Below are 13,137 nucleotides of genomic sequence, written 5' to 3'. Positions count from 1 at the left end.
CCACCAGAGGTCGCATGTTTTTCTCCGAGGGTTGGGATTGTGCTGCCAAAGGAAACCTCACTCTGTTTCCTCATTCTCGGGACAGACGTCTCTAAGCCAGCTGTGGCTCATTCAGATGTTCACTGGGAGAACTTGCCAGAACCTCAGCACTTGGGGAGACCTTTTCCCACTGACTGGTAACCATACTGTAGTCAGCTACATTTCCAACCCCAACAGCAACAAAATGTCATTCTGTGCATAAACAAAAGGAGCTAATCATGGGACTTAAGTTTTTCTAGTTAGTGGAGTTGATCCTAAGAGCGGTTGATCCTAAGAGCAGACTGAAATAACATTGCATTGCTACAAATGGTGAGCTGCATCAAAGGCATCATTCCCAGATAAACAGAGTAGAAAGTTAATGCAAAAAGAGAGTTAGGCCAAGCTTGTAACACCTGTCTATACCTGTTTACAAAAAGAATCAACTACCACTGTTGAAAAGGGTTCGGGCGCTTTTAATCTAATTTCCATAAATTATCAGTATCACTGATTCAGGAAAATGGTATTAGCCATCACTTCAAATTTACTTTGGAATGATTAAAGTGGCCAGAGAGAACCTCGTCTGCTATTATCCACCCGAAGGTCGGAATTGCAGAATGATACAGGTAACACTCCATAGCAACTTACACAGGTAGAATGGACCTCACAGATTTCTGGAAGGATTGGATCTGCTCACTTGATGGCTTGCTTCATTTTGAAAATTTAACAAAATAATTAACAAATAATAAGTTAGGGCAAGGTATTGTGTGGTAAGTGCCACCAGATATATAGAGCTCTGATTCAGTTTTTATAACCTTGCCCAAAGTGAATCTCTGAAATATCTGTGAGTCTAAAACCATGCCTGGATGCAGAAAAACTTTTATTGATGGAATGGAACTAAAGTTCTACTCCATTCTGGCCTTTTCTTTCTTTAGATTGCTAAGGGCAGGAAAGGTAGAGGTGTGGAACCAGACCTTACTGAGTTCACCATTCTTAGTCCAAAGTTCAATAATAAGCACAATGTAAATCCTGTGACTTTCTCTGAAAAGAGAAGGGGGAAATACATAGCCTAGGGTAAGGGCTCAGGAGACATTAACCCCATCTCTGACACCGCACTGAAACAGGGTATGGTAGCCGATGACCCGGGGTCTTGCACTTGACCAAGTGTTCATATGCTTTCACCAAGTCCTGATGCCACCATAGTAACTACTTTTCAAATCCTGGCGGTAATTTTCATTAAAAAAAAAAAAAACAATTTGCTTCATCAAGCAAATCTTGATGGAAACAGTTTTCTTAAATGTATCATCAGAAGATTCACTTTTTTCTTTTGTCTGTACAGGATAGAGAACCCATTTTCCAACACGAATTTTACACTCTCACTCTCCTTATAGACAAATTTTCATAAGCCCAGAGGATCCCCTGAACAAGTCCCTCATCTGTGCTGCCCGACTGCTCTTTGGCAGAGCTGGTAGCATATCCCCTCGATCGCCCAGATAACAAAAGTCACAAGTGAAAATGGGGCCTCTCAGTCAGCCGTCAGTCACTTGGCAGTGTTTACTTCATTAGTCTGAATGCTACAGAAGATGGAAAAGCACAGGCACACACAACCCCAAACCACTAAAAGTGCTCAAACACTGACTCAGTAAGTTGAATGGACTTTCTCTGGCAGAGGAAGCATAAAAGGAAGAGGAAGAGAGAATGTTGGGCCTTTTAAACCTTCAGTCCAATAGCCAGGCTTTGGTTGGGATGAATGGAACATCCAAAATCATGCTGGTCTAGACCAAAACTGCAGAGCTGATTAAAAACCACTGAGTATGAGTAATATGTTAGAAAGAAATGTATTAAAAAATAATTAGACTGATTGTTGACCCACACTTTTCTAATAAATTTCTAATCAATTACCTAATCGCCTCAGTCTAAAAATCTAATACACCTGGACCATTACAACTACCAGAAAAGTCTTATTTATTTTTGCCTGCATTTGGGCTAAGAGTTTTGTAATGAGCTGGGCTTCTCAATGAACTCCAAGAAGGCAGAAATATTTGCCTTGGATTCTGTGGATTCTTTAAACCTGTGTGCTAATTCAACAATGTTACATTAATTGTGTAAGGGTTTTGTATAATTTTCAAACATCTGTGGTGTAATGATCTTGTTAAAACATGTAAAGTGCCATAGTCTTTTTTATGTGTAGCATATTTAAAATATATATATGTATTATACATACACAAGTCTGTGTGAAACATGTGCAATAACAAAGGTGTATGTATGTTTTGTTTTTTGGAAACTGGACAGGCGTCAGAACAGGCACTGTTTCTGTTTTGGCAAAGGAGAGTTAAACATTTTTGCCTTTATGGCCTAGTATTTAAACCATAACAATGTTAATGCTACACAAACCTATGTGAAGAAAAGACTGGTATGAAATCATTTTTTTCTGGGTCTAAGTTAAAATAATCACTAGATTTATGTGAAGGTTAAGCTGGCAAGCCAGGCCCAGTTAATGCTAGTCTTTCATGTGAAATGTGAAGCTGCCCTTATTGCCTTTTTCTGTTAGTGTGATAGCTAGTAGCTGGTACATAATCACTAAGGAGCTCTTTCTTAGCATGCTTTGATAGACCATGTTAATGCTAGACCACTATTTAAGGGCTGATCTCATACCTTCTTAGCCATAAGAGTCTGGCTTAGGACAGACTTCTCTGTGCAATAACATGTGGCCACTGGAAATCCCTGGCCTGCATTTGTATTTGGGCAGCAATGACTCCCAAGGGCCAAAAGAGTTAAAGGCATGACTGGGATTTCTTCTGAGACTGTGGTGAAACCCCTTCCAAGGCTGGGGGGGGTCATTAGGTGCTTTGGAGGAACTCAGCACCACTTGATATTCAACAGCCACTTGAGCCAAATATAAAATTGTATTTACCGCTGATGGACTCAATTTGAGCCTTCAAATTTGTTACTTTATTGCATTGTAAACTAATCCATTGTTTGTCTAGCATTGATTAGGTTCCTGTGCATATGTATTTTCACAGTGTGCTCCCCTCCTCTCCCCAGATCTGAATTAAACCAGATTTTGCAAACTCATTCTGATTCTTTCAAGTCTTAAGTATATTCGTTTCAATATGATGTGTATAATTTGATCAAGAAAACAGCTATCAGTCAAATGTTATTTTAAACACTAACTTATATAAAACTGATGATAGGAAAAAAGATACTCAGGTATTTTAACTATTCCATTCATTAGTAACATGTATATCTGTACCTCAGGTCAGCTTTAACTTCAAGATAGGTCATACAATTTCTTCCTTGGAGAAGTATCAGTATAATTAATTCTAAAAAGAAAAAACCCTCTCAATACAAATACCTTAATTTTAAAGTAAAACGAAGTCATGACAACAGACAACAGGGTGGTGATTTCAGGGGGCGGGGAGGGTGCCATTGAAGACAGTGGCGGGGTATGACATGGCGATGGGAAAATTTTTATTAAATTTAAAAAATAAAGTAAAATTAAGAAATACGAAAATGCTTCAAAGCACTAAAAAGTTGAGTTTTCTTTTAAAGAAATATGTGTAATAATAACAAAGAAGAAAAAGTCTACTGAAGAAGGTCACATTCCCCTATTCCAAACAAAAACACCAAACACGGAGCAGTTCCACAGCCACATTTCCTAAAGGTAATATGCCCATAACAAGCCTCATCCAGACGCAGATTTCTCAAAGATGACACTAAAACCCTTTTCATAAACTGACTCAATTCTCCATAATACCTCATGAAGCACTTATCTGAAAGAATAAACAAAAATGGCATTTCTTTTCCTGATTTAGGGCCTACAACAGCTGAAACTACATTTATGCTTTGGTTTCTAAACATGCCTGACAACTGCCAGGTTTTTAACAGAAACCAAAATTAAAAGCTGACAAAATTATCTAAATCACTAAAGAAAAAAAATTTCCAAACAAATTACGATCTAAATAATCTGAGCAAATTTGGAAATCTTCAGTTGCTTTTTCATCTATTACTACATCTTTCTGAAGAGTTAATCCACAAGAGAAAGGACCCTAGCTTCTGATTTCGGCAGGGGCTGGGGAACCGCTCAGGTGTGTTTCACTGGGTAACTTTCCAGGATCGATCTTCCTGGAGCACATCACATTAGACTTACTCCTAGCGCGCCTTAAGGTCTTTGCTTAACATAAAACCACTTTAGAACAGTTCTGACTATGCTTGACATTTCCTTTAAGTGGGTTATTTCAGTAGTTTCCAATAATTCAGTACCTTTTTCAACTCAAACGCTAAAGGACATCAAATAAAACTTTTAGCCTACTCTTGTCTTCCATAACCCCTATCAGCTGCTTAGTCATGTGGTTGGGGGCACCCAACACACTCCTTACCACTATCTTCTTCCTTGCAGCTTCCTTCTCATGCTGAGAGTTCTGCAAGATAAGTCTTTAAGATGTGAACTGCTCACTCTGCTTAGGTACACAGGATGTAGATAAAAGTATAAATAAGAGGAAGTAGCAAAACCACATGAGAAAAGAAGAATCAATGAAAACTGTAAATAGTAGAAGCTCTTTGGCCTTTTATAGTCAGACAGTGTCAAAAATCTAACATCTACAGGCATACAGTCCACCAAATGCCTAAGTGTGGGGGAATCCATTATAAGCTATTCTCAAGAAAAGAATGCCTGAGGTAAGGCAGTTCATAGCAAAGACAGTGACATGAATTAGACAAATGTCAGGGAGAAAGAACGGACGGTTTGGTATCTGATTAGAAGGGGTAAGGGGATGAGAAGGAAGAGTCCAGAATGTCTCCCAGGTATTTCGTTTGGGCACAGATCAGGAATCCTAGAGAAGCAGAGACAGTGAAAGTGGGGAGGTTCAGATGAGGCTGACAATGGAGCTCCTGTGTGCAGCTAGAAATGCACGGCGGAGAGAAGGCAGGGTCGGAGATAGAGATTTGGGAATCATCGATACCCATGGACCGCCAACAAGAGGTTTTAATTATTGTGTACATTCTGTGTGCAAGTACCATGCTAAGCGCTTCATATAATTCATGTATTCATCAAAGCCCAATAAGCAGAAACTATTATCCTCATTTTATAGATAAATTAACTGCCACTAAGTAAATTAACTGAAATTAAGTAATTTGCCTGAGGTTAAAAAAAAGCCAAGGCTCAAATACAGGTTTGACACCAAAGTCTACATTCTCAAACAGCTGTGATTTCCTCCTATGCAGAATGTAGAAGGTGAGAAGAAGGCCTTTACAAGGCCCTGGAGATGCCAACATCTCTGTGCAGTAAACTGTTAAAATAACTTCCAAGTGTAATTCCAAAAATGCCACACCTTGCAATGACCACTGATGAAAACACTGCTCTTTCCTCCCTCTCAGAGGAAAAGCCTGGTAATTTTTCACACTTTTGATGATGACACCATGTATCTCAATTGACTCAATCCTGAAAACACACTAAAAACCCATTGGGTGTATGACAGCAGTAAAACAAGTAATGGTTTGACAGTTTTTATTTTCTTGTTACAAATAATCTCTCATCCAAGATAAGCAGCTATTATAATTACATAAGAGGCATTATTTTCTTCATTGTTAAACTAATAATTAAATAAGGGTTTGTCTTTATTAAAGTTTCTCCAATACACATACAAAAGCAAAAGGCCATTTAGTAAGTAATACTGCTGAAGAGCAGGCAACAGGTACTCACCCACATGTTGTGGTGCTAGGCCTTGGTCTGGCGACATCAAAAATACAGGTTGTTTCTTGGTTGAATTTTTTCCTAGGATCCAATGTCCCTAAAAGATGGATATGAATTACTGGAAATGTGGAAGGATGGACAGAAACAGAATTGGAGAGAGGTGGCACCATGTGACAGAAGCAGCCTCATGGAGACATTCGGGTCTAGCTGCCTCTCCCTGGAGAGACCAGCTGTTCTGCTCCATGACGTTGTTCTCTCACTGAGTGACTGGGATCATTTCCTACTCCTCTCTCTAAAAATGGGGCCAATGTTAGAAATTACATCACAGGTTTGGTGTGAGGAGTGAAGTGCAGTAAGTATTTAGCATAGTCTCTGACACAGCCTTCAATAAGCAAAAATTATTAGAAGAAAATCTTCTGTCTGCTGAAACAGAATATCACTTAGAATTGATATCAAAAATTAAGAGTTTCTAAAAAATTGTGAAGAATAACAATCTGTTTTTAAAACCAATCTAATTTTACCTAGAGAGGCTCAACTGACTGGCTACCTCAGTCCGCTGTTTCTTTTTCCATCCTGTACTAATCTTCTTTAGTTTTGTGCTTTCAGGAAGCAGATTTCTCTGTGGATGCAGGATACAGGATCACTCCTCGTTAGCAAAACGAAACCAAACCAAAAAAAGGAGTGTTGGACAAGTATATCTATAGGACAACAGAAGGCTTAGAAAAACAAACCTCCTGGTTATTTGTCAAAACCTATTGGTGGCAAAGACTTTTTAGAAAAGGGACATCCAGTGTAGATAAAGAGGTCCTTACATACACTGCTTATGGAGGCATAAACATGCAATTTTCTGGAGAGCAATTTGGCAACGCGCATCAAAGATCTTAAAAAGTACTAAAAAGTATGCTTATGCTTTGACCTAGCAGTCTGTCCTAAGAAAAAAGCCTGGATCCCCACATTTAGCAACAATGTATTCTTTGATAAATTATTTATAAGTTAAAAATCAAAATCTGAAGGAGTAACAGGACTTCAAAAAATAATTTATGGTACACACATATAAAGATAGTTATACAACTATTAAATGTTATAGAAATACATTCATCAATATGAAAAAAAGTTCAACATATATTTATATCATGACTGAACAAAAGATTACAAACCTTATGTTAGTTAAAATTCTCCAGTTGAAAGCAACAGGAAACCAACTCAAGGTAGCTCAGGGAGAAAATAAAGAGTATGAATAATACTGGGATAATGGGGTAAAATATGGGTGGGCATTCGGGCCTATTTAAATGGAAAGCTATTAATATCTTTCCTAGGTCTCTCCATCCCACTTGTCCTTGCATGTCTGCTTCATTCTTCAGCTTTTTGTTGACTCCTTCCTCATGGTAGAATATGGCTACCCCATATTCTGGAACAGTATAGCTCTGGAAAAACCTACCAAGGAAAAAAAATTAATGAGCCAAGCATGAGTCCACCGTGGCGAGATACGATAGCCAGTACCCCCGACAGTATCAGGGCCCCACAAGAAATGGACTTGGGAGAGCTACATAAACATCTCGAAACGAGTCTATTACAAGAATATAGAGGGAAATCTTTTCTAATTTTAGGGGGGAAAGCTGATTTCCCCAAAAAATTAATAGATATACACCGAATATTAACAATAGTTATTTATGGGTAACTTTATCTTCTTTTGCTTATATTTTTCTATAATTTAGACTGATAGGTGTTAATTTTATGAATTAAAAGTTAATTTTAAAAGCTAAATCATCAGGTGATTACAATATAATGTTAAGTAAGGAAAATAAGATTTCAAAATTCCATTGTTTATATCCCTTAACTCTATAAAATATGTACACATACAAAAAGAATGGGAAAAATCCAGACTTTAGCAGTGATATCCCTATAGGACAAATTACATATTATTTTTATTTTCTCATTTATAATTTTCCATCATTCTCAACTGTTCATCAGGTATATATTACTTTCATACTAGGAAAAAAAATCAGTTTGAGAAATGTAAATGCCCAGTGAACTCAGTTTTTATTGAAGTGACTATGACATTGCAGGAACCACTGTGACCACGAGTAAAAGACAGTGATCTTTGGTGTGTTTTTTTCCCTAGCCCCAAAACACCTGAAGATCATAAAAATTGCCAACAGTAACAGCTACTACAACCATGATTTATCTTGAGAATCCCAGGCCCACAAAATATTTCAAAAGCTCTGAAGAATTCTGGGATTATATCTAAGTTTTTTAAAAATAAAATTTGCATATTATTATTTTACAAATGAGAGCTGTTTAAATGTAAAGATAATAGCTCACAGTAATCTTACGCAAGTATATGATACATTACTAGGTAGAAGAGGCTTAACTATTTTCTGTCCCTATTAGAGGAAAGAGAAAATGGGTTTTAATGGCAAGATGTTTTTAGCTACACCATCAGCTATGCCAAGCCCAGAAAAATATGAGCTAAAAACCAAATCAAGATTTAGGTATACATAAAATTTAGCCCTCAGTTCATTGCTACATGGCTGCTCCCATGTCCCCTGGCATTTGAAACATAAAGAGTGCTAAAGAAAATTTTGCATGTTGTAAGTTTTGTCTACCAAACCCATAAAGTTAAACTGTAAATAAGGAACCCTCAGGAAGGGTAAGAACACTAGAGAAGAGTCTTTGCCTAGAAGTGTTTCCTAGAATCTTTAAATTAATGATATCTCTACCTAGGACAGAACAGTAGAAGTGCCTGGCTTCAAAAATTTCTACAGATTTCTTTATAGCTCTCTATATCATGGGATAAAGCTATAAAATAAGGTATAAAATATCAATCAATACAAAAAGCATCCTGCTTTTGTAAAGTGTACCCTAATTCTCTCATGGAAATACTTCACATTCCATATTTAACAACTCAGATACAACTGTTAGTTCAATAAGCACTTAATACAAGGCTAATGTTTTAAAACATATTATTCTACTCTAAATAAGTTTATACTATGGTACTTCAAAATCTATCAAATAATGTATTTTTTTATTTTTAACCATCTTCCAATTATTTTTACATTAACCATTTTTATTTCACTCCTAAAAGTCTTAATCACATGGAAGCAACAAATTCCTCTAAACATATTCCTTAAGGAAAAAATGGAAGGAGATACAGTGAAATGGTGTTTGACAGCCATGGTAATTCAAATGGGAAAGTATATGTAAAATGATAACAAGTTCTGTGTATTAACAGTCTATAAACAGATTTTACCAATAAAGATAAAATTAAATACTAGTAATGTCAGTGCTTTCAGAAAAAGATATGGCAATAACTGTAAAAGCATTATACTACTACAAATATTTTACAGAAACAACTAATAAATTTAACATAAATTCCCTCTAAAATGCAAACTATATTATCTCAACATGAGGAGGATACATATCCAATCACAATCCAAGTTTACTTTTTTTTTATCTAACATCCAGAAAATTGAAAATGCTGATCCTATTTTAATTGAACACATATTTCTCAAGATTCACCATTAACATAATTTTATATTATATTTTAACATCCTCTTTACATAACCAAGTGAAAAATCAAACAGGTTCTATCATCAGCACATAAAAGGGCAATAGGTAACAAAGTTAAGAAACAGAACCCCAGTTCACTCAAATCAATGCAATACTAATACAGAGATATACATTTTAACCCACTAGGAAAAATCTGAGCCACAAAACACATTTTTTTCATTTTGAATCTCTAGGCAGTCTGTGTATTTTGACCTTAAAATGGTCAAAATATTTAATATGAATGAAGTTCATGTTCCACTACCTACAAAGGTCTAATGCAACAGAAAAATTGTCATTTTATGGTGCTGAGAATTTTTAACTCATCTTTTATATGATTATTTTGTTTAGCACATGATAGAATTATACAGATTATTTTTTAAAAATTCAAATGTGGAATTTCTATATACATTACACCCTCAGCATAATTTCTGCCTCTGAAGTAAATAAAGTATTTAAAATTATACAAACAAACATCCACTAAACAGCATTTTATTTTATAACACTCTGTGTTAATACAATAAATATACAAAACTTCCAAACCACCGAAAACATGCAACATTAGAGGGACAGATGAAGGGCATTTATATTGACCCACGACAGTCACCATGATGGCAGCGCAGTATTGCTCACTTACAAAATATACAAACATCCCTAGATAAATAATCCAAGTCCCAAATTACAAATCACCGAGCTATGATTTTCCAGTGTTCAAACTTTAGTTTTAAATAAAACAGCTACAACTAAATATTGCAAACTGAAAAATGGCATGGGTGCCTACTTACACTGTGAAGACCCTTTCGTGATTCTGATACTGGGTAATGCTAATATCAAATATAAAACACTTCCACAAATGCCTATCTTTTGCTGAGTGAAAACATGAGTATTTCCTACTTAGTAAGGGAATAGAAAATATAAGAATTTAAAACCCCTACACCTTATTAAACTGTAAGCATTGCCATCATTTAATGCACATTCATGTTTTTAAAAGACAATTATCTCATAAGCTTTATTAATCCACATAACTGAATTTATAACATTTTCCCCATCCACACAAAAAAAGTTACTGCTGGTTGTAATTATTCTTTGCTATTTAACAATGGGGATTTCTATAGAACAGGTATAGACACTTCTGTTCCTGAAGGAAAGTATCTCAGTATTTTCCAAAAGTCTCTATGCCATATCTTTTAGTTGTACTTTAAAGCAAAACAAAAATGGACTCGAGCTATAAATTAATAAAGGACATAGTGTTCTGGTTGCATTTTGTGATTAATGTTTTGAATGTCTGTAAAATGTACACTTAATTAAAGCACACAGATGAAACATTTTCAATAAGATTATAGATTCTGAAAAACTTGAACTGGCTTATTTGGTTGAAAAAGTAGGTGGAGATTCTCGCTGCTCAGAAATGTTTATAAACAGCTTTAAATTCACCCTCCGAAACCTATTTTCTTCAAAATAAAAGAAACATATTCCAAGTATATTGCTTCAGTAAAGCCCCAAATAAACCCAGTGTAAACACGACTTGGGTGGGCCTGAGTCACCTAGCGGCACTGCCATGCAAAGCTTCCTTCATAAACAGTGAAGACTGGCCATTCCAGCCGGTCCCAGACTTAGGGAGAAGAGTCAAAGTGACTTAACCGTTTGTGCCTATCTGATTTTTTTAAAGGGATGTGCAGTCTCAAATAATAAAATCCAATAAATGATCCTTACTTAAAATCAAACTGAATACATCACTACCTATTATTCTGTAATCTTAAATTAGCTAATGACTCTCAAAACACAGTATCACTATTTTATAAATGTCATGGGTCTCTTAATCAGTATTACAAATGATTCAAACTTTCAACCCAAAAGCATACTATAAGGATGAAGTCCTGTGCTGCACAGTAACAATTTTAAAGTGATTATACTCGTAATTAATGCATTCAACTATATATTTTCTTGCTTGGTACAAGTTAAATGTTTTTTCTACTACTAAAAATTTTTAATATAGTCAGTCTGTCTCAAAAATTGAAAGACTGAGATGTATTAGGGATTCAAGTATGTGTATGCCAGGGTCTTTTTATTTTTAATGCCACTAGATATGAGAGGCTAAAAAAAAAATCCCTTAAATACTGTACGTTCTTTATGGACAAGGAGTTAGGCTAGACCTTAATACCGCTGTTAAAAATTACACACATATCCCCCAAAAGAGCTGCCAAACACAATCTCAGTTCAATTAAAAAGATAGCCACAAGAATATACCAAAGTTTTCATACAGTAATATTTTACTATGATATGAATACTGAATTTTTTTTAAAAAAGGTATTCTCATCATTATATTCTATTCCATCAATTTTTACCTTTTCTTTTGGGTAATGCACTGCATATTTTATTCTCATTACACCCCAATAAACTTTTATTTAAAAGAAACTATTGTAGAAAATCATTTCTATAATTCTACAAACAATTCCCCAATCCTACAACCATAAGCAGTGCAGAACCCAAAATACTAATTTTTTTAATTTAAGAAATGTGGTGCCCATGCAAGATCAGAGATTGATATCAAAATATCAGCTACTCTAAAAAAAGAAAAGAAAAAGATAAAATTTACATTATCTACTACGAAATGCACATAGGCTCTTCAGTGTTGACTGAAACTGCTAAAAAGCAAGCCAATTTAAAAATCCATAAGTCTGTGATAGCCTATTTCTTTCCATATTAATAAGGGGAATAAAGCAACAACTTACTGCTCCAATGTGTTATCCTTAAGTCTTAAGATTCTTGAAAGAATGACAGCAGCTAGTACTAAATGCATTTTTAATAACTATCATATTAATTTCAGTGTCTCACCACTGAAATAATTTGCTGAACATTCATCCTCCAAAAAATATGGAGAATATTTATTTAGCATGTAATTTTTTTTCTGCAAAGGGCACTGAAATCTTAAGAAACTGTTAGGTAAATAATAAGACAAGGAAGCTTTTCTGGTTTTCATCCATGCACAAGTGAATAAGAGATATACATGCTATGTGTATTGTGTCTTGAACATAAAAATATTTATAGAATACAGTAACTGGAGAAAAAAGTACCATCAAAAGGTAACAGTGTATTGTTTGAAGATTCTCTACATTTGGTTACCCTTGAAAGCATTCTGAGCTGCACTAGTTGCTGCAGTGGAAGCTGCATTGGCAGCTGCAGTCTGGACGGTTTTGTTGGACATCACACCTGTTGCGAACTCTTGCTGGGCTTTCTCAAAACTAGCACCTGTTGTGCGATATAGTCCATGTACCTAGAGAGGCACAAAAAAGCAGGAGAAGTTAAGTGGTTACCTACACATTCATTTTCAACAGCTCTTCAATTAATCTCAACATTATTCAAATACAGCAGTAGATTCTAGGCATGACTTCTAAGATCCAGAACGTCGGCTACCACACGATAATGCTGGCATATAATAGTGTATTTAAATATCTTCTTAACACAGGTTTCTCCTTTTAATCTCCACTGCAAAAAAGATAACTACACCTATGCCAAACCAAAATAATTTAAAGAACTTAACCAAATGAAAAAAGCTTTGACCCTGGGCTGGGGAGCTCAGGTGGTGAGAACGTTGTCCCAATATAACCAAGATTGTGGCTTCAATCCCTGGATAGGGCACCTACAAGAAGCAACCGATGAATGCATAAATAAGTGGAACAGAAAATCAGTGTATTTTTCTCCCTTTTTTTCTTCCCCTTCCTCCATCTAAAATAAATAAAAATTTCTTAAAAAAGAAAAGAAAGCCCTGGCTATTGTGGCTCAGTGGATGGAGTGCCAGCCTGCAAACAAAAGGGTCACTCGTTCCATTCCCAGTTGGGCCACAACTTGGGTTGCAGGCCAGGTCCCCCATAGGGGGTGCATGA

At 35.8% G+C, this 13,137-nt stretch overlaps 1 protein-coding gene across 2 annotated transcripts in view; it reads right to left on the bottom strand.

Annotated features, from left to right (window-relative positions):
* Nucleotides 1-7,734: 7,734 nt before the first annotated feature.
* Nucleotides 7,735-13,137, bottom strand: part of SCAMP1 (secretory carrier membrane protein 1) — a 97,351-nt gene continuing 91,948 nt past the window's right edge. For both annotated transcript variants that reach the window (XM_054578515.1, XM_054578516.1), the window contains one exon: nt 7,735-12,527. In XM_054578515.1, the coding sequence (XP_054434490.1) occupies nt 12,363-12,527 (165 nt within the window). In that variant the 3' untranslated portion in view covers nt 7,735-12,362. The remainder of the gene's footprint in view (nt 12,528-13,137) is intronic.

This window comes from Pteronotus mesoamericanus, unplaced genomic scaffold (assembly GCF_021234165.1).
Source record: "Pteronotus mesoamericanus isolate MK-2021 breed Mesoamerican mustached bat unplaced genomic scaffold, CSHL_Meso_final contig_50, whole genome shotgun sequence".
Lineage (NCBI taxonomy): Eukaryota > Metazoa > Chordata > Mammalia > Chiroptera > Mormoopidae > Pteronotus > Pteronotus mesoamericanus.
This window is presented reverse-complemented; position numbering and strand designations above follow the sequence as displayed.